The 21,148-nt window shown below is 43.7% G+C and overlaps 1 protein-coding gene across 1 annotated transcript; it reads right to left on the reverse strand.

The window, feature by feature from the left end:
• Nucleotides 1-682: 682 nt before the first annotated feature.
• LOC144141150 (iripin-1-like) lies at nucleotides 683-4,616 on the reverse strand. Its single transcript, XM_077672695.1, has 2 exons — nucleotides 3,725-4,616; nucleotides 683-1,073 (listed from the first exon to the last, which is right to left on the reverse strand). Exons 1-2 carry the CDS (start codon nucleotides 4,606-4,608, stop codon nucleotides 764-766), a joined length of 1,194 nt encoding a protein of 397 aa, XP_077528821.1. The 5' UTR covers nucleotides 4,609-4,616; the 3' UTR covers nucleotides 683-763.
• Nucleotides 4,617-21,148: the final 16,532 nt, after the last annotated feature.

The following is a 21,148-nucleotide window of genomic DNA, read 5'->3' on the forward strand; positions in this document are numbered from 1 at the left end:
ATAGACTCTGTTTGTGGCCAAATGCTATGCGATCTTTTTCTTAATAAAGGAGTATTTACGGACATCCGTAACATTTGCTTAACTTTGTTAGTGATTGCTCGACTTTACGCCAATAGTGGTGGCTGTGGTGCTTGGAATTTTTGAAGCATAGAGGAGACTCCTATACCGAGCAGTTAGTTGCTGTGTCTATTGAGGCCCGACATACGGGAGCATTACAGTGCGCCTTTCTCATCCTAACCGACACAAACGCAATTTGTTACGCAAGGAGGTTTCCCTGTGGAAATTAAGTAGCAGCAGCAACTGTTCTTTTTGAGACTGGGTAACTGGTATTAGCAACAGTCAGCCTCATTAAACCTACCTTACGTATGAGGCATACAACGGATTCATTCAAGTTTGCAATGAGGTTGCAGCCTCCGATAATACGTACAATGAGAAATATTTCAATGCGCGCTTTCGAAATGCGTGATATGTTTCTGCATTGTCTTTATGATCCCTGGTAATTGTATCTCTATTGTTATTGGTGTTCCTCAAACTACAGCGAATATGAACTATGTATACCGTATGCATCTCCTGGTGCCCCTGAGCTGTGGTTTCATTGAAGCTGAAGCAGGCGCTCATGTACTTTTTTTCTGATTTCTTAGATTTGAGCGCAAAAGAATCACGCTTTTAAACAAAATAGACATTGTTTGGTAGAGATAAATGTCTCTTTATAAAAACAACGCCCCACGGCAAAGAGATCTGAACATCGTTTCGGTGGTTCTGTTCAGAGCTTGTTGACCTGTCCAGCGAAGAAAATTTCGCTCGTCCTTCGGTTTCGGATAAAGAAGAGGAAGGGGTGGTCTACAACTACTTCAGGGGGTTGGGTCGCCCCACGGGAGATGATCTTAACGCCAGTGGCCGCCGCCGCTTCGGTACCCTCCTCGTCAACCTTGACGAGCGCCCGCTGAACAATGTCGGACACGACCAGATCTTGGTGTCCCGTGATGCCCGAAAGGTCGGCGTTGCCGAATATCTTGCGCACACCGAGGTTCATCAGGTCTTCCTTGAGGTTGTTCTGCTTCTCCAGCTCGAACCTGTAGGAAAATTTACATGTTTTATTGCTTCTTTAGGGTTTGCGCAGAACCTTTCCATCCGTTAAATTTTTCATGAGCAATGAATCGATCTTTCCCAGTCCAAGAGAAGCGGTGGTGTCGTCAAAAAAAAAAACGCACAAATTGGGGGCTCTTCCAACGACGACTTTCGGTGACGCTGTTTTGCGATATTGTTTATTACGGGGCGTGCTCATGGCAATAGCTAAGAGGCTTTCCTTGCATGCAATTTGTTTCACTTGATGCGCAATGGTTAACCTTCGGATGTGCTGTTGGAAAAGTTCAGCACATTGACTGATGTCAATGACTGGCCCACTAATTACGTGTTGCTTTGCAAGCGGCCACCTACTGTCAACCATAATCTTTCGGAGTTTGGCTTGGCGTGCCTGCGGCATCGGTATGAAGCGGAAACTCCAATGATTGCGAGCACAAAACTATTGGCTGCACCTCAAATCACATACACATGAAAAGGTTGCCGGAAACATCGAAGAGTTGCTAGCTAATCTGCGAAATAAACTCGGAGTTATGGGGCGCGCAATAGTGAACAGCGGCGGCGTGCCCTGTGGTCTTTAACCTGTTCGGAATTCTGATAACACGAACGCTTTGGTTTCTCACGTTATTCAACAACCGACTTCCACGACACGTACCAAACCCGTGTTGTACACCCGTTCGTGTATATTTAGCCAAACAAAGGTAATTGTATTTTTGTTCTAGTTTTTAACTGATGAAAATAAACTTTCTCTCGTTCTCCGGATATACGGCATATCTTAGGACCTGAACAGCCAATAAACGCGTTACAGCGTCAACTGGACGCCTTCTGTCCTATTTACATGGCGTAGGTGTAAAAAAAAACAGCGTAGGTGTCTGCTTACTAACTGAAATTGAAAACAGCGGGAAAAAAACGGAGCAAGAGACGATGAGACACTGCGCTAACGCTGCTTATGCAGTCGGAGAATCGCATAGACGATGCACGACCGGGTGCCCACGAAATGAACGCCCCGCGATCGCCTTGCGTCCGCTTACATCACAACCGAGTGGAATGTATTATAGTGTGCCAAGTTTCATTCTGGACCAGCCTGGTAACAACAAAAATAAAAGAGCGATGCCGTTTTGTAGCATACTCTTTGGCACAAGTTTTTCACAGAGTGAACAAAAGGTTGAGCGCGTTGAGGTCCAGAACGCATTGCACTGTAAATGTAACCAAACACGCCGTTTAAGGGTGAGATATCGCTTCGTCTGTTCATTGAACGTTTTTTAGAGAGAAGGTCGTGTTATCTTAAAGGTATTTTAAAGCGAAGCTTTTTAGCTCTACGTCCTAATGCTTCTGTCCGGACCTCTGGTGTTAACAGAAACGTCCCGAGAACAAATAAATCAAGCTACTGGCACCGCCAGGAATCCAACCTGGACCGAATAGAGAAACGGAGGGATAGCCCGTCATGTGGATAGCCCACGGGGGAGACAGATGGCGCATTCTCCGAGCATATCTGTGAACTTACCCCCGTGTTAACGCTTAATGCCACGTGATAGCGTCACGCGACATCTCGCACCAGCATGTACGTGTAGCGGGTGTGTCCGAGCCTTGCGCATGAACCAGGAGTTATAAAATGAAAGAAAGCTCACGCCAATGCATGGCATATCACTTTTCCGTCCCTGCAACTAATCTCGTCACCTCCGTCGGTTGCGGCAGAGACGGTGGAGGAGTGAAATCATCTAACACCGCGGTTTGGCTTTACGTTAATTTTATAAAATAAGAGTTTCCACTCATGCGCTTCACGAATTCAGATAAACGAACGCTCATGAATCGTGCATTGTTAACTTAGCAATAAATATCTCTTTGAAGTAATAAACATAAAGGATGTGGTTAAGCGCCTTTCACTTTTCTCCGGTGTCACTCTTTCTAGAACCATGTATGAATTCCACTGATGTCGCATGTGTAATCGTTGTGGGTGTCGTTTACAGCGTCGCTTTGCAACCATCTTCACCGGGTGGATTGGCGCGCATTATTTTCGACTGCTAACTTGTTGCTGTGCTTTCGGCATGCGCTGTTTTGTACAAGGCAGTTTTATTGGCGTCGGTAACGAGCGCGGCGTGTCTGAGTTTTCTGCAACTGCATAACTGGCAACAAACTTTAATATTGCAGTACAATTGGCATGTTAAGCCATATTGACTGTTGTGGTTCTCCATATTTATTAAAAAAGAATATTGCGCTTCACGTTCTGAATTTGTCTTGACTTGCGTTGACCTGGTATACTGCCGTCCTGCTATCTTTACATCTGCCTGGTTATTCTTATATTTTATTCATAAAATTGTCCACCGCCTTGTGTTGACTCGTTTCGTTGAACTAGTGTATTTCTGTTCTTTGTTTTTTCCCAAGTGTTCGCTCTTGTAAAATTCCGTGTAGCTATTTGAGCGCGTCTTGGGTTTCTTTCGTAAAATGTTTTCTTGCTGAAGACGCTGTCTGTGCTTCGAGTGGTACCTGGTGCAAAAGCAAAGTCAGGCGTCATTTACGTGACCTTTTGCCCCGGCACCATGGCCGTATTCTACACTTTACTGCAAAACCAACCTGAAATTCTATTCAATTAAAACCTTAAAGCTAGAAATTAATACTGAGAGTTTCTGCTAACTAACGCACTCACTTGGGAAGATAAAAGTCGATGGTGGTGTTCTTCAACGAAGCAATGACCGCCTCCAGCTTGTCCAAGGTAAGGTCTTGCTTCACCGCTTCCACGCCGTCCCTCTCAAATGGAAGCACGATGACTATGCTGTAGTCCTCCACTTGGTACAGCAACTCAACCACAACGGCCTGAAGATTCCTGTCGAAAGTGTTGTACGTCGGAACTCGCTGGAACATCAAATCCACATCAGTGCGGTCATTCCCGCCGTTGTAGAATGGACGTTTTGCGGTTAGGTTGCGACTGAACTGGCTCAGCCAGAAACCCTTGAACACGATGGCGTTCACCAGGACCAGCTTCGTGTCGGTGTCGAGGGGCTCGTCAAAAAGTTTCGGAATCTTCTGATGCGTCTTATCCTTTACCCACTCATTGATGGTGTCCACGGCCTGCTCACCATTGCGAGAAAAGTCAAGTTGGAAGAGGCGAGCGTTGAAGCCTTGGGTGAGGTCTTGGAAGTACGTGTGAAGGATTCCGAAACCTTCTTGCACAGCGGCACTGTTTGCCACCTCGAGGCTTTTCCGGGCGTCGGGGGCTTGCAGGCGGTCGTTTTGTTGGGCGAATGCATCGAGGACCTCAGCGTCGTTGAGTCCGGCCGCGGTGTAGCCGAGCTTCTCAGACAGTTCTTTCTGCGTGGTTCCCCGAGCTCCGGCGTAGGTCATGCCGAGGGCTGTAGAAAGGCTGTACGGGGAAAAGAAGACATTCTCGGTCGCATCGCTAGCCAGAGCCTTGAAAAGACGGAGGGCGAAATCGTTGTTTGCTGACACGAGTTTCTCTTCTTTCTCCGCGAGGCCAAAGCAGAGGTGAAGTACCACTGCCAGAACAGTGGTCAAGGCTATGATTTTCTTCATAGTGGCGTGGAACTGCGGGATAAAATAAAAGAAATCTTTCAATATTTGTGCCATAATCTATCATAGTTGGTGAAAAAGAAATATTCATTTTTTAGTCCAGGTACACAAAGTGAAGTAATCCGGAAGGTATTCCAGACGTAGCTATTTATTTATTTTCATATACCTGATACATCGGACGGAATAAGTAGGACTTTTTAACCTATAGTGCGCTATTTAATGAATTGGCTAATTATTATTCAACCTACATCATTCCCCACATCAGTCATTGAAACGTAAGAATATCGTGCTTATGTAAAGGTTCGTCTTTGTTCTTTTTGCGTAAATCTTAAGTTGAATCCGGCATTAGTTTTCGTTACCGTACTGCGTTTTTATCTCCATATGGAAAAGTTTCAATGAGAACCTAGTTTCAGCGTGATACAGAAGGTCCTCACTTTTGGAATATCCAGGACAAGAGACAACACGCCTGCTTAAGATAGCTGGATTGGCAAGAAATTATATGTAGCAACTTCAAATGAATTTGAAATGGCTAGAGAAGAAAACAAAGATAAATTGAGAGTGTTCCATTTGTTGATCGACAGTTGAGTGTCTCCAATATGTTGAGGAGAAAATAAAGCTGCCCCTGCGGGGCCTACAAGCACGAATTAAGCAAACAGCCCCTGAATTCGCCCTAAAATTACAATGCAGGACAAAAGTATGGCTATTATACATCTCGCATAAGGTGACCTCAACTTTAGAAAAAGGACAGATTAAACGGAAAGACACTACTTTTATACGTGCAAAATATCAGCAGGATTGGTTGCAGAAGAGGAAAAGTGAGGCAGTTATGCGCCAAAAACAGCAGTTAGCGTACTCATTAGTGTGGAAAAATATTTATTTGCTCAGTATTCCAAACACCATACCAGGGACAGTATGCGAGACCATTTGCATTTATACCAGCATAGAGACGTCTGTAACGTCGACCTGGAGATATTCGGCACAGTCCAATGGCACTCTGCCGAGTCCAGACCTGATTGGGTACACGGACAACAAATGCTTATATCAACAGGGCACAAGCGTACCACCGGGTTTCAGTCACAAGAGAGTCCCATGTAACGCACAGTGCACAAGCAGTAATCACTATATAAAATATCAAAAGTGGGAGTTGCATGATCTTAACATTGCAGTTTTTACAGTTACACTTTTAGAGTGGAAAGGATGTGGGATTATTAGCTGTCAATGCACCTGCAGAGTTCTTGGCGAAGCAAAACACAATACAGAACCAATTCTCTCGGCCTTGCGCCATGCACTTTTGTCAGGCATGTTGTTTGGGTATATTATTCCATCAGTCGAATGGCGCGCACTACGAGAAAATGTCGGTACCACCGCGATATTTTCTGCGGGCAAAACCATTTAAAATGCCCTCACGGATTTCTTACGGTCTCAGGGCTTAACAGGCGTTTGTCAGGTCCATTTTGAGGTGGTAGTCGGGGGATGCCTGAAGCATTCCGAACATACACTACACTTATGAGCCAAAGTCCGCAATGGCTCGTGAGTATGGGGTGAAAGCCTCCTTGTGCGGGGTTGTAATAGAGTCTTGTGAATACAAGATATTGTTCAAAGTGTTTCTGGAGAGTTTTTGTAATTATTTCTTCTACGTTTTCTTACGCACAGAGCGGTAGTAAGGCAGATAGGTCAGATATTTAAAAAAATATTCACGAGTTTGTTGCTTTTTGGCTGGATTAGGTGTGAAATGTCTGAGTAACAGCTTGAGGCAGGTGAGAACGAATAAATCTTTCGGAGAGTGGTTTACCTGCTCGAGGAGGTTAAGTCAGGAAAGTTCACCTTGATTGCGAAAGTTGATCGAAATCCGGCGTAGGCGGCGTTGATTTGGGGCTCTTTTGGGGAGAAGATATTGTGAAATTAGCCAACACGGGTGAGTCAGTTTCTTGCATTAAATTGGGTATGTGGCTGAGGGGACGCGAATGATGCGTATTGGAAGGAACAGTGATGCACTTGCGACACTGCTGGCTCTCGATGTCGGCCAGAATGCTCTGCAGGAAAGCCAACTTTACAGAGTGGGTTTCACAAAACGGTGATGATAACTAAAGGCACAAACCTCAAGCAAAATGGCATCTTTTCAACCAAATGGAATTTCCCGGGGACCACCTCGTAGCCTGAGACAAAAATTGAGGCCGTGGACGGGGCTTTGAAAGAAGTCATGAAGCAAGGATTTCTGGCCCCCTCATGGAGTCAAAAAGAAGCCCACAATCAAACTAATCAGGAAAAACACGCTTGCCGTGGTAGGAATCTTACCTTACATACAGAAAGCTGTATGTCGCAGGCATGAAACCGAACCTTATTTTTTATTCGTATTGTACAGCGAGGGTATTGCAATGCCCTGGAATATATATTTGTTTCTGAGAATGATATTCCATTTTGGCAGCTCTATTCTCAGGCTAAGGAAAAACACGTCAGAGCGTAAACGAGAGTAAATACATTTTTGAATTTATGATGGTATTCTGTAATTTTTTGCATAACTGGGCTGGCAATCAAACTAATATTTCAGGACTATTCCACACGTCACACGTCATGGGGTTTGTGCTAACTTGAAGGAAAATATTGCGACATAGCTGCAGCCAAGATGAATGTCTTGCAGTGCGCACGTACCTGTATAGCAGTCTTCTAACAAGAGCCGCCGGTAATCCAGACTTTATCTGAGCCAAAACTACAATTGAGGCTATGCAACAACTGAACGAGCCGAATCTTCGCGCATCAGTGGCCAGGCAGGTCTAGCCGTTGTTACAGGGGGCGACGCCTCCTTTATAGACGTGTTTTATCTCTCTAGGATCTGTCTACCAAACGAAAAGAGGCTCCTGGAAAGGAGCCCAAAGAGCGGGTCACGTCCGTGTAGCAAAACAGTGCCTGCTGAAGTTACAAAAAAACTGCAAGAAGCTGGCGGTTGCTTACGCGCCAAAAACGACTGTCACGCGTGCGGGTTGTGCACAAAATGGCAAAGTGATAAAGGGCCAAGGCGCTGAACACCGTACTCGCGCCTACTGCGTCAGACAAGCTGAAAAGAAGTGCTGTATTGGCGCTTTTGTTCGTAGCACGGATGACCTAGAAACGGCTGAAAAAGTTGGGCTTGGTTTTTTCGTGAGCTGGTTGGTATTTTGGAAAGAACGGTTTAATAGTAGTGGAACGACGGCACCTAATGATCAGTAACTTCAAAATGTGTTTATCAACGAAGCTCTAAATCGTCCCAATTCCACATATACAGGACATTGTTTCTCATTTAAAAGTTAATGGCTTGTGTTTCCGTATTCAATGACTTCTGGTGGGATGTTTGAGATAAGGTATTTCTCGCCCAGCTTGAAGGCCTTTTGGAGGAACATTTTGCTCGTGTCCTTCACTCCTAAGCATGGACACATCACTGGTGGCCGGTCACGCGTGCACACGTAAAAGGTGGGGTGACAGGATGTTGTGCACACACGCCGCTAGGCTTCATGTTCCAATTGATGTCGTTCCGGCGGTTCTGGGATATATTCGCGTGGGCGACCCACGGCCCGATGCGACCTGGCTACAGGTTTCTGTGGTCGATGCGGTTTGGGTTGGCTGTTTCACAGAAATAAAAATGCCTACGACAGAGGAGGGAAACGATCAGCACCATGTTTGTTCACTAGAGTAAAACTGCAGTGCTTCCAGCTTTCATTGATACAGTTAACTGGGAAGTGTGCGCATTCGCAAATTAAAAATTAGCCTGTTCTGTTTCATGCGATTGGTGCGCTAAGCATGGGTTCGGTGGTCGTCCTTTTTATAGTGGATTGGTTTGATAGTTTAGTTGATAGTTTATAGTTTGATTCTCCCATCGCGTGAAACGTGCCGTGAACGCCCTGCCGTGGTTATGACGCAACATGGCGCGGCTATGACGCAACACGTCCAACACAATCCACTTTATTCCAATACACATCCAATCCAAATCAAATCAAATCCAATGCAATCCAATTCAATCCAATCCAATCCAATCCATTCCAATCCAAGCCAAACCAAGCCAAGCCAAGCCAATCGAATCCAATCCAATGCCCCTCGCGAGAGAGTGTTCGCTATCGGAGAGGACAGGGGGTGAGCGGCGGACAGCGCAGCTCGCGCGGTGATGAGAATGGGGGAGGGGTGTGGACAGACAACGACAACGCCGTATGGAGGGACAAGGCGAGTGAATGAGATGCTGTCGCATCTAAAATGTTTCATTTCTCGGAAGTAATCATTGCTCTATTGTATCATCATTACTGATTCATTTTGACACAAACGAGAAACTTCGGAGAGCATTTACAAGAAAACTCTAATATACCCCAGGTTTTTACCTTCAAACTAACAACAATTTGAGTGCGTTAAGGTTAAGAAGCTCATGTTAGCTATTTCGAAAATTAACTGACTTTATTGCTTGGTACATAAGCTGAATTTATCCAAAAAATTCCAATTTTCGGACTGCTCGTCAAAAAAAACCCTGGTTTCTCCCAGAAGCAGTTTCAAAAAAAGACCGGATTTCTACCCCCCGGCCTAAAAAAAATGAAACCAGAAAAAGAACAATCATAAATATAAGGATATAAACTTCTAACACCCACGAGATGTAAGTAAAAAAATGGGTCAAATTAATTCAGTAGAAGTACGCAGAAGTGGAGTGTGAACAAAAGCCAAAATGGTTTTACGAACAAAAATAGCTTGAAGAGGGTGCGCACAGTATGCATGACTTAACACAGACAAGCGTGAGGTTCTCCTATTAGAGTAGGACACACAAGAACAGAAAAAAATCGGCACATAGGAGAGATTGTGTCTCCTTGCCTGACGCGATTCCTGAGAGGTATTTTACTTCTCTCGTCGTAGAGGACGATGGTAGCTGTGGACCCATTGTGACATCCTCTAGTATTCTTACATAATGCTCTTCTACACCCTGGTTCCCTAATGCCAGATTGACTGCTGAGGTATCGAAGGAGTCAAATGCTTTCTCATAATCTATGAAGGCTATATATGGGGGTTCAGTATACTACCAGCTCTTTTCTAAAAGCTAATTGATCCTGTGAATATGGTCTATTGTTGAATAGCCTTTGCGGAACCCTGCTTGTTTTTTAGGTTCACTGCAATTTAAGGTGGCACAAATTCCGATAGCTATTACCTTTGTAAGTACCTTGTAGACGACTTGCACTAAGCTGATCGTCCTGTAATTATTCAAGTCCACCTTTCTTACGGATTAAGATGATGTTCGCGTTCTTCCAAGATGGCGGCACGCTCGCGGTCATTAGGCATTACGTGCATAGGTTTGCCAGTTTTTCTAGTACAATTTGCCCGCCATCCTTCAAGAGGTTCTGTTCTCTGACCTTCCCCATTCCAATTGTTCTCTTCAATAAGGAAATTGTTGGCTTCAAATATTGTATACTTTATGAAGGTGATCATATAGTCGTACTCCCAATATTTGTCTGCATACTTGTTTCATTTTGTCTTCCATCACATCAGCGATCATTTGTAGCTGTTCATTGTTCAAATTAGTTCCCCCGGTTGTACGGATTTCTAAATTTGTCCGGGTTGCCCCTGCAAAGTGCAATGTAAGCCGCTTGTGTTTGCTTCCTAATGTGCCTGTTCCGTCTTCATTTATCCTCATTTCAAAAAACGTTTCGTATACTGTTTTCGAGACTTGACTATACTCTATGCTGTACTGCTTGTTACCGTGTCCCCACGATAGTTGTTAGTCAGATTTGTTTTCTGTGTTTACTATTACAAGCAGGTTTTTGTGACATAGATTTATCACTATAGAACCGTTGTGATTTCTGTAGCCATTCAAATCTTCTATGCGGACATTGGTATCTCCATTTCAGATTATCTCACCAGAATCTATGAATATATTTATATCTCTTCTCGAACATTTTACCATTTTGTAATGTTTCTCTCTAGCCTTGCTTCTGGTCCACGGATGCACCACTCCAGAAATTGACCTTTTCCACGCTATGGTCCTCTAAGCCATAGATGCTCTTAACAACATTCATGCACTCTCTTCCAGTCGGCCCCTTGTTAAATAAGCATGCCAACGTCTCCCACTCCCTTCATTCCTGTGATCCGCTTGCATCCTCCTCACGCATAATGTCAATGACAAGTGAAGCTTCTAGATCTCGGAGGTGTCTCGGCTAAAGCGTACTCGTTTATGTCTTCCCGTTCAAGTTTATTTTCCATTTATACCGACTTATCAGGCTTTCTGCGTCCATGCATGTTGATGTAGTTCAATATTAGTTACTGCAATTGCTTTTCCCACTCGCTTTCCGCTTACGGAATCTGTATGGTATCTGAAATCATTGTTCGCTTTATTGTTTCCACTCAAATTTCCTCTGTCTATGTTGTCAGCTATGTCCACAGGTTCTTCGGTAAGCTCTAGACTTGGCTGCTTCTAGGCGCTGAGTGTGCATACGTCCCTCATTTCCACTTTTTCACCTTGTTTGCGCACTTAGCTTCGCAAGGCCCCCACAAAACGCTACTCCTCTCAACCTATGCGCCACCCCAGCTTGTTCCCTATCCTCGGCCTGAAGACAATCTCGTCCCGCTGAAAAGCTTCCCTATGCCCAATGCTGCCTACTACCTTGTTCACGTCAATCACTTAAAGCGGAAGTTCTCTGGCACGCCTCTTGATCTCGCTGTTAGCAGAAAGTACTGCGCGTTTTGTGTGCACTCCCTGCTTTGTCACCTCCAGCGTGGTGCCGACTGTCTCGAACACATTTAAGGTAGCCGCCCCCACATCGTTTACCCCCTTTGCTATCTCCTGGCAAACATTTGCCTCGTCCTTCTTGAGAAAATCGTCAACCCCCCCCCCCCCCCCCCCAAAATCATCAGAATGTTTCTAGCTCTACCGGACAAGGTGAGCTGCCTCTTCGCTTGGCCATCACCGTCTGCAACGTTTGACCGGTGAAACACCCCACCTTCAAACGGTTATCCCTTTCTACCTTTTCCGTTATGGGAGCGCTGCTCCTCTTTATGTTAGAATCTCCCGCTATGATTACCACGCTGTCTGCACGTGTTCCTCTTTACTAGCACGCTGCTTATCGGCGGCTTTGCTGGCCTACCTTGCAGCACATTGGAGGAGCTGTTTCCCTTCGTATCCTCCACCCCGTGAGTCACCTGTGTGTATGCCTCTGCTCCGCTGCATGGGCCGAGGGTTTCGTCATTTTTTTGGTGAAATGATGATCTTTTCTTGCTTTCTCTAAGCTGCCTCTAACTTTTCCCAAATGACCCTCTGTTCCTCGAGTTTGTTACTTAGCACTGCCTCCACTTCTTTCCCGCTTAGCTAACCCCAAATTATTCGGTCCTACACGTTCTAGCTGTGACGCCACTAAGCATAAACGTCACTTACCTGCCCCATCGTGTGCCTCGCTTCCATACCGCTGACGGTCCTCTGCAGCTCCTTGGCCTAGACAGCTACCACACTGTACCAGCTTTCTACGTGTATTCGTCATCTCGGCAGTAAACGCGACACAACGAGAAAGAACAGGGCAGGTAAATCCTCAGCTTCGGCTGTCCTCTGCTGTCTCTGGCGTTCGGCTGTCTTTCACAGCAGAAACACGCTGTTGTCTGAGATCAAAATACACGTCCCAGACTTTTCATGTCCGACTGAATCTTTTTTTTCTGTTATAATTTAGGTTGATACATGGCCTTATAGTGGTTCTGTAGTGAAGAGAGCAGACATAGAACCTGGTAATATGCGGCCGTGGGTTGCGATTGATTAATAATCACCAGTTGTCGCTGTTTGGTGATTGGAAGTTAGTGGAATCACTCATAATCCGCTGCCGCAGAGCTTGCAAATTTTGGTGGTGGTGGGCTGGGGTGCCCTCACTTCCTGCAGGTGCCAGTGGTTAAGGATTCACCGGGTGAGTCTTGGCCTACCTATTCTAAGAGCTTGCAACATTAAATGCTCATGCCAAAGTTAGCTAACATCAGGCAAGTTGTTGTGCCGCGATATCGCCCTCTAGTGGCACATACGAATACCGCGTAATTTTACGCTATGCATTTAATTTTGTTCTTATTTTTATTTTATTTATTCTGCGTATGTTTAAATAATTTGCTTACAGTCGCGCTGTCGTTGTCATATTTTCGAGTAAGAACTAGGCTTCCAGAATCGTCTTAAAACCCGTAATACAAAATGTAAGGTAATTATCTCCTCTTGTTATTGTATTCGGTTTTTTTCCTGCATTGTTCTATGTGTTCCAGAAGCCACCACGCTCGATGGAACCGCTTTCAACACTTCCTTTCCGGCACTGCAGGTGGAATGACATGGCAACACGTATCGCACAAGAGCGCCGAATGAATGAACAGCAGTGCCGAAAGGCTAGCATTGGTCACGCAAAAAATGTTCTTGGGTACTTCAACACTAGTGGAAGGGCAGCGGGATATCATATCCTCGCGGCCTCTTTATTTTTCCGGACAGCGCTGTTTTACCACCGGAATGCCGAACGCCCATTCATGGCAGGTTGATGTCTGCAAAACACTGAGCGCAATATTTCCCCAACGTTTAAATTAGACGACCACATGGTCAGCGTACTAGCTAGCGAAAGTTGGGGAAGACAGAGCTTCCTTATCACGTCACGATGACTGTTTTGCAAAATATACCTTCAGAAACGCAAACCCATCCAAACACAAATACAATAGGTGCCGTGATTAGCGCACGTAAGGTACTATACGCATAATATAAAGACTGATAACAGCGGCAAAATTGCTAAAAATAAAAGCACTATACCAAGCATGCTAGAAAAGCATCAATGAAGATGAGAAAAATATCTATGTAAAGAAACATAACGGAAAGTAACGAAACAGAAAAGATACCTTACAATATAAACTGTTAACTCTTAAGATATAAACTGTTATAAACGGCAAATCGAACGGCGAAAACTGGAATTTCACTTAGTGCAATGGTTATTCCAACGACGCGACAGATGTGGTTATCAGAGCAATAAAACTACAGTTTCGATAAAGTGCACATAGGTGGCTCGACAAGGCTGCATATGATATCACAGCGTTCGATAAAATGGTCATTTTTCTGATGAAGCCGTTTTCGATAAGTTGCCTAGGAATTCGAACAAAATCTTATTACCAGAAAATGGGCCGACAAACTCCTTTACTGAATATAAGGAGACAAGAATCGCCATAATTAGGCTGTATTACCCTATCGTGGCACACTGGCTGCAACGTTGCAATGACGTTTGCTTTCTGTATTGCCAAGCCTAATCTTATTGGTTTTGCTTTAGAGCACGTAATCGGAACTAACTGCCAAAGAAGTGTGTGTGAACAATTTGTCTTTATTGAATGAACCAAACATACAGCAAACCTCCTGTTCAAAGCACTAATATTACATCAGAAGTACATAATGAACGTTTAGGACACAATTGAGCGACGGAAATGCTAACAAAAAAAGAATTTTGAGATGAAGAATAATATAACTAATTGACATTGACATTCACATTAACATTATTTTATTAAGTAGTTCGGTACAGTTTCTACAAAAACAGGGTTTTACAGAAGAAATGGAAGAAATTCGAGAGGGGACCCTCCCGTTTCAAAATGCAAACGAAATATCATTGGGGAGGCGGTATACACAATAATAAAAATAGAACACAAAGAAACAAATTCATACAAACAGTAATTCATTGGTAGTAACTTGGAGTACTGCGCATGTGCGCAGTAGGTAGTTCAAAAAGTTATCATGTATGTTTTTTCTTGTGCCGTAAGCACGAGGCACCAACTATATCTGAGGTTGAGCGGGGAAAGATGCAGGCGATCAGAGTTTGATTATTGGAGTATGCCAAGTATGTATTTTCTTACAGACCTATCAAAAGACTACTGGGAGAGGTATGATTTAAGGGAAGGAGGTAAGGCATTCCAGATGGTGGCAGAAGAAAATAACAGTGTTTGTTTTCCGTAGTTGGAACGGACACTTGGAAGTAATATATTATGTTGCACAGAAAGCCTGGTGTTGTTTCTGTTAAGCACACACGTTCTGTCAAAGGATGGGAGAAATTCAGGACTATCTCGTAAACGGGAAATAAGTACACTTAGATTAAGATCGAGTTCGAGAGAGGGGTAGGATGCCAAGGTGGTATAAGATAGGTTTGACAGTAGATCGGCAATCACTGAATGTAAGCATACGAACGGCTTGATTTTGAAGACGACGCAGTGGTGCAAGATGGGTATTATACGTGTTGCCCCAAGAAGACAAACAATACGTAAGGTGGCTGTGAATGAATGAGACATATGACGATCGTAGAAAGAAAAATTGGAAAAAATAACGGGTTTAATGAGGACACGAATTCCGTTTGCAATTTTAGATGTAACCAATGCTATGTTTTTGTCAAATTACATATTTTTGTCAAGGATTACTCCACCAAACGTAGTATAATCTGATGATAGATGAGGTGATTGTCAAAAATGATATATGGTGTGTTTGTAAATTTATTGTGAGCGGAATGAAAGATCATGGAAGTGGTTTTTAGCCTGCTAATATGTAACGGGTTGTTTCGGCACCAGCAGTCAACCTTTTCAAGATCGGTCGTTAACTTTGCTGTTACAATAGAGATGTCGTTGTCGCAAGAAAATATTCTCGTATCGTCAGCATAGAGGATACAGTTACTGTTGTTGAGGCAGGTAGGGAGGTCATTGATATATATAAGGAATAGTACGGGACCTAAGATAGAACACTGAGGAACGCCCTGGTTGACGATTCTTGGGTCAGACATAGCGCTGCCGAATTTCACAGACTGGCTTCGGTTGCTACGGTAATTTTTTTATGAGTAAATGAGCCGGGCCACATGCACCAAGCGATTTATATTTGCAACAAGATATTACGATGGATAGTGTCGAATGCTTTTGTAAGATCGATGAATACGGCTCCCGCGAAATGGCGATTATCTATACTCTGTTTGATATAGTCCGTCAGCTCAATTAGTGCAAGTTCCGTTGAATAATTCGGCCTGAAGCCAAACTGTTGCAGTGTTAAAAAACTGAAGTTTGTGAGGTGGTTTACTATTCTCGATACAATCACCTTTTCGATCAGTATACAATCAGCTTTTCAATCAGTTGCGTAAAAAGTGCGACTGCTCTACCTGTGGCGACAAAAAAATACCGTCACCCAATGTCCGTAAAGGTTGGCAATTAGGAAACAGCGCTCAATAACTTCTACGTTGAAAAAACAACCTGTGGCCCTTCTAGCACAATTTATACTGCAAAAACCGACCATTTTGGTATATAAATGGTCACTGTCAAAATAATTTTCTTTTATTGTGAGTTTGCACGTTTCACGTGTAGTCAAAGCAAAGGTTTTATGTTTTGATGCAGCATCTACCTAGCATAGGCAATATATATTTAATTATAAAACCTTTGCAAATATACTGAAAAATGATTGTGAAGTGTTCCACGATTAGTCGATCCCAAGGATATTTTCATTTATTATTGCAGTAAATTGAGCAGCTCCCTCTATACGGCTATCGAGGTTGCAGACCTTGTTTTGTTTCGTCGCCTCTCCTTCACTCTAAGGCGATTACCTGTCACAGGGTTTGCGCGTACAACGCCGTACGAAAGCAACACAACTTCGTTTTCGTCGGCAATCACCAGGCGGCTATCTATGGCAGTCAGCTCTTCTACGGAATACACGTCAATGGACCTTTTTTGGTTAGAGTCCTCTGAGAATATGGCGAAGAGTCCGCAGATATGGGTCTTTTGGCTCCATTGAAGTTGCTATAAGAAAGTGAATAAACCGGTAAATTAGTTTTCGAGAAAAACACCAACAGGCAAATATACTGAAAACGTTTTCACCTCGCAAAAACAATATTTTAATTTAATAAGCAGTTGAGGAGTTTTATAATTTCACACGAGTATTTTACTCGCATACGTGTCTAGTGAGCCATGCGAAGGCATCGTTTTTCACGATTTTGGGGTGTACTGATCGGCATTGTTTTTTTATCAAAGTGCACTGGGAAAGTCCAATCAGGGTTTTCGCGGGAGTGCGAGAGATGCTGAAACCACTGCACTCAAAATATAAGTTATTCATTATGCCGCAGCTTTGACCCAAAATGCTGGGCTAACTACTCTTAAGAATTCGGATGATAAACTGCCGTACCGTATAAACTCTAGCACAAAAATTACCAGGCAGCTCAATAGACGAATCACAATAACTGTGTTCGCTTCGGCCGTCGTTTGTAATTATGGTTGCAAATGTACTCGCGAAAGAACTCGCTAAAATGAATATAATAAATATTTCCGTTCATGTCCTGTCGGCTCAACAATTCCTATTTTCGTGAGCTCTTTTTTTCAACTTCCCGGAAAATCAGGCTTATGACAGTGATTGCACCAAGTAGTAATTTGTGTTTTGATGCAGCATCTACCTATCATAGGCAATATATATTTAATTATCTTTAAATTGCAACATCTTCCGAACATTCCCAATATTTTTGAAGGCTGTTCATACCAGCGTTGAAGCCTTGCAGTACTAGACCAATAAATAGGCTGATTAAAGCAGAAACTTTGTGTTTCAACAGATTTGCTAGAACGATCCGCGTTTCTTCCTTATCTCTCCGGTAAGTTAAACACTCGCTGGAGCATTGGCTCTTGGGTAGCCGTGTGAAATACGACTGCTTCGCCTGCGGTTGATCGCTTAGTGCCGGCTGGGCTGTCGCTGCCCCAGTGACAGTGCAAGAGAACCACGTGACTATGAGTGGGTTTAACGCCTGATTTGCAGCTTCTTGGAACCCCTATTTCGTCATCAATGTTGCGGTCGGTGGGCTCGCTCTGCCTGCTCATGGGTGCATGGCAAAAAATAATTCACTTACCCAGTAGCTTAGCTCTGCAGAAACATGCGATGTCTAAAGCAAAAACAACTTTTTAACGAAACACCTTCTGGTTATATTTTGCTTTGGTCCGCAGTACCTAGGTATAAAAGTGCTGAAGCTGAGCCCTTTTTCGAGTATGCATTGTTTCATCGTGCACTCGCTCTGATTTGTCATAAAAACCATTTCCCCCCAAAAAGTTTACGCTCCCGAAGAGCAGTAATATTTCTCAAATGACCATGGCCAATTTTCCCATTTCTCTTGCATGCCATTTCATCGACGCATTTTTGTACGAAGCGAAATATGGCATTAAAGGAAAGAGAAATCTTGCCTTTAGACAGAGCTACCCGGACCTATGCCCACAAACCGCAACAAGGCTGCCAGCGTGGGTAACTGTTACTTCTCGTAAAATACAGGGCCTTGAAATTCATCGGGGCAACTCCTGTAAGTCGCACCTTGTGTCAACTCTTCTCTTTTTTTATGTTTTACCCTGTTCGAGAGGCCCGCCAAACCACAGCTGCAGCGTCGACCACGTCACGACTTTGAAGCGTCCGCAACAACCGGCCTAACATGTCCGTGCTCATGCTCAATCCTTTTGTGATATGAGGTGGCCTCTGTACTGCAGGTGCTTTTTCAAATATTCTGTTGTTACACCTTTAAAACAAATATCCGAACACAAGCAGCGACCAGAAGTGTTGCTTACTGGTGTTTCGCTATAACTGTAGTCGATCTTTTTCTAGCTCACGGCAATGGTGTCATATGTGTACACCGCCGAATTTTTACCTAATATTTTGGAAGCGTTAACCGGCGGGTAGGGAAGCGAATTTTAGGGTAGGCAGCGGCGATACAAGTGAGGGTAGTTCGCACATTTCGCACGCCAGAAATAACCCGCCACTGCAACAATCTTCCGCTAGGCTGATCCCGCAACCATGACACATCCCCTCTACGCTGGTAATAAGCACGTCTACTCACTGCCGTGAACAAGCCGTACTCAAAATTTCTGTCCCCACCCAATCATGAATATATCTGGCTAATTATAAGAGGAAGGGGTTATGTCGTGATTGCGCGAAAAGCTCGCAGACGACGGATGCACTCGTGGATTAGTTGTCCGCATACGAAGTACTCTAGCTTGTTTCGAGCTTTCCACCGTGATAACGCTCTGAACCACTCACAAGTTGACGCTCCCGTGTTATAATTTAAAAAGTCTGGGTTCAGCGCTTTACATCAGTTCCCGTTATTAAAACTATAATTTGCCAGACCAGCGTTATCTTCAAACTCACTATAAACTATAACACAAGTTTTACGGTGTTACCCACGGCGTAAATGAGTAGAAAGCCGTGACTAAAGAAAGGCAACTGACGAAAAAAATAGGTGGCACAAAATCGTTCATGGTTTAGCAACCTACCACGTATTCACGGGCCACGCAAAGATCTAGTACAAAATTTCATCGGAGCAGCACTAGCACTGCTCACTCATTGTAACCAAAGGGACAAACATCGCAGAAGCCGTCAACAGAAGGGAAAAGTTTCCGTGAATCAAATGCCGAGAAGTCATATGAAATTGTTTTACTTGGCTTTTTATCACATCGGTGGAGTTTAATGTACGTAATTTTCTAATATTTTTAGTTATTTAGCAAAATGTGTTTAGTTTGTTGGTTTCACGCGCATTTAGAAGTTCGTGTGCTTTATTTCAAAAGAAAATTGTTGCTGTGTTTGTGGAGTAGAATTGCCACGGGAAGTCCTTTTGACTGTCACTCCGACTCCGTTTATTGTAGAACCCCCCCACCCTCCACTACGTTGTAGATACTTCTCCTTCAACTGCGACTTTGACAGTACACGCCTGTAGTAAGGGAGTACCTTCATAAGCCGTCTTGTTTTTGGAGAAAGAATGCATGGAGTTCTCGTCAATTTTCGTTGCATATTTGTGGGTAGGAATATTCTTTAAAAATTATGCAAGCATAGGATTGCCGTTTAGGCAACTTTTATGCTAGTAGAAGGCCATGTGTTGCATTTCCTCCAACAAGAAAAAGATGTCAGTTCGGTTGGCGTACGAGTGCAAAGCGTTGGACGGAGGTTTTGTATTACGCGCCTGTTCTCACGAATCTTCGCACGCGCCTAATTCCTTCGGGTGGGGAAGTTGTTGATAGCTTACATTCTCTCAGGCCAGTTAGGCCTCTATCCAGGTTGACGCAGGACATCAAAACCTTCAGTTGATAACATGCAAAGCCCTTCTTTTCGGAGCATCGGCATACATTCAGACATTGACATTCCCTGGGCTATTGACTTTGCTTTGGAATGTGCTCCTCGAAGCTCCGGCCCGTTGCGTCAACGTTTTCGTTTTAAAAGGGCAGATCTACTGCATTCGCCAAAATAAAACATTAGGCCACGAAGCTTGAAATATTATTTATTTGTAACATTACCGGCGCAACGCCCAGCCCAAATGGCATCAACGTTGACTTGTAAAGTCCGTACAGAGTTATACACTCAGGCTTATTATGGCCGATCGTATCTACTTCAGTTCTCAAGAGCCAATTTTGTTGTCCATCAAACAGATGTCATTCGCAGTACAGCATATGTTGAGAAGGGGCACACGTCTTTTTTATCTTGTTTAGCTGTCAGTTGTCAGCGCAAACCTGCAAGGGGCTGTCTTTGTTTTTCGCAAGCTCACTTGAGAAAGCCATCGATGATTGCAACAGCTGTCTGCTGTCCACTGGGAGGATAACTAGAGCATAAAACACAATACCTTCGCGTTTGCTCGATGAAAGACACGAAGTTGATGCCAAAGAGGCTGAGCTGGATCTTCGTCGGTAGTTCACTTTTGTGCAAAACGTGTCTTGCGTAACTTCAAAGTCAACGAACAGGAGTATTTTGAACAGCATAGACAACCCGTAGGACTTATACTGCCAGTGTCACATCAACAGAAAAAATTTAGTTGCGAGTGTCAGAGGAATTTTGCACACGTTTAGCGTGGAGCACTAACTTCACTGACTTCGTTAGGTCTTCAAAGAACGCAATGAATTAGCGCTGGCTAGTGTCTCGACTTTTGTGAAAAAAATTTGAAGAAATACCTGGAAACTCTCTTCACTTTAAGGACGCGAGGACGACGGCAACACAAGCGACCAGAAAATTCTCTCAGTTATATTCAGTGAAACGCTGGCGCTTTCTGTAAATATTTTTGAGTGGAGATACCGAACAATAGAATTTTACTGGAAAAGAAAGTTACTGTGTCATGTTGGTTCTTTTTTTTCATATTTTGAGAACATCCAAGGCCCACTCCATTAAAAGGGAAAAAAATGGCCTAGCTGCAAAGCATCTTTATGATCCTTAAGGGGAAAATAAACAAATGCTTAAATTTTCAATTGCTATGGCGGCTGCCTAAAATGCGCTGGCGGTTATGAAGACATCCCCATTTGTGTAATGGTGCACTCAATATTTCGATTGGACGCGCTTTATTCTGAATACATTCGGCTTCATATCTTGCCCCTATATTTATAATATTGTCTGGCTCCGGTAGTTCATGGGTACACCCCTTTTGTATATTTTGCCCTAAATGTTCCCACTCTACACGTTTCAGCTACTATAAATTCGGCTTTTTCTGGTGCCTTTATTTTTATAAAACATTCATAACGCCTCATTGTTATTATGTATTACCATTGCAAGATTTATAATGTACTTATAAAGAAGTATCTCGAAGCGGCATTCGGACTACTTCCTGCTCAA

The sequence above is a fragment of the Haemaphysalis longicornis genome, unplaced genomic scaffold, assembly GCF_048455015.1.
Source record: "Haemaphysalis longicornis isolate Haplotype H1 unplaced genomic scaffold, Haemaphysalis longicornis Haplotype H1 scaffold_6, whole genome shotgun sequence".
Classification (NCBI taxonomy): Eukaryota; Metazoa; Arthropoda; class Arachnida; order Ixodida; family Ixodidae; genus Haemaphysalis; species Haemaphysalis longicornis.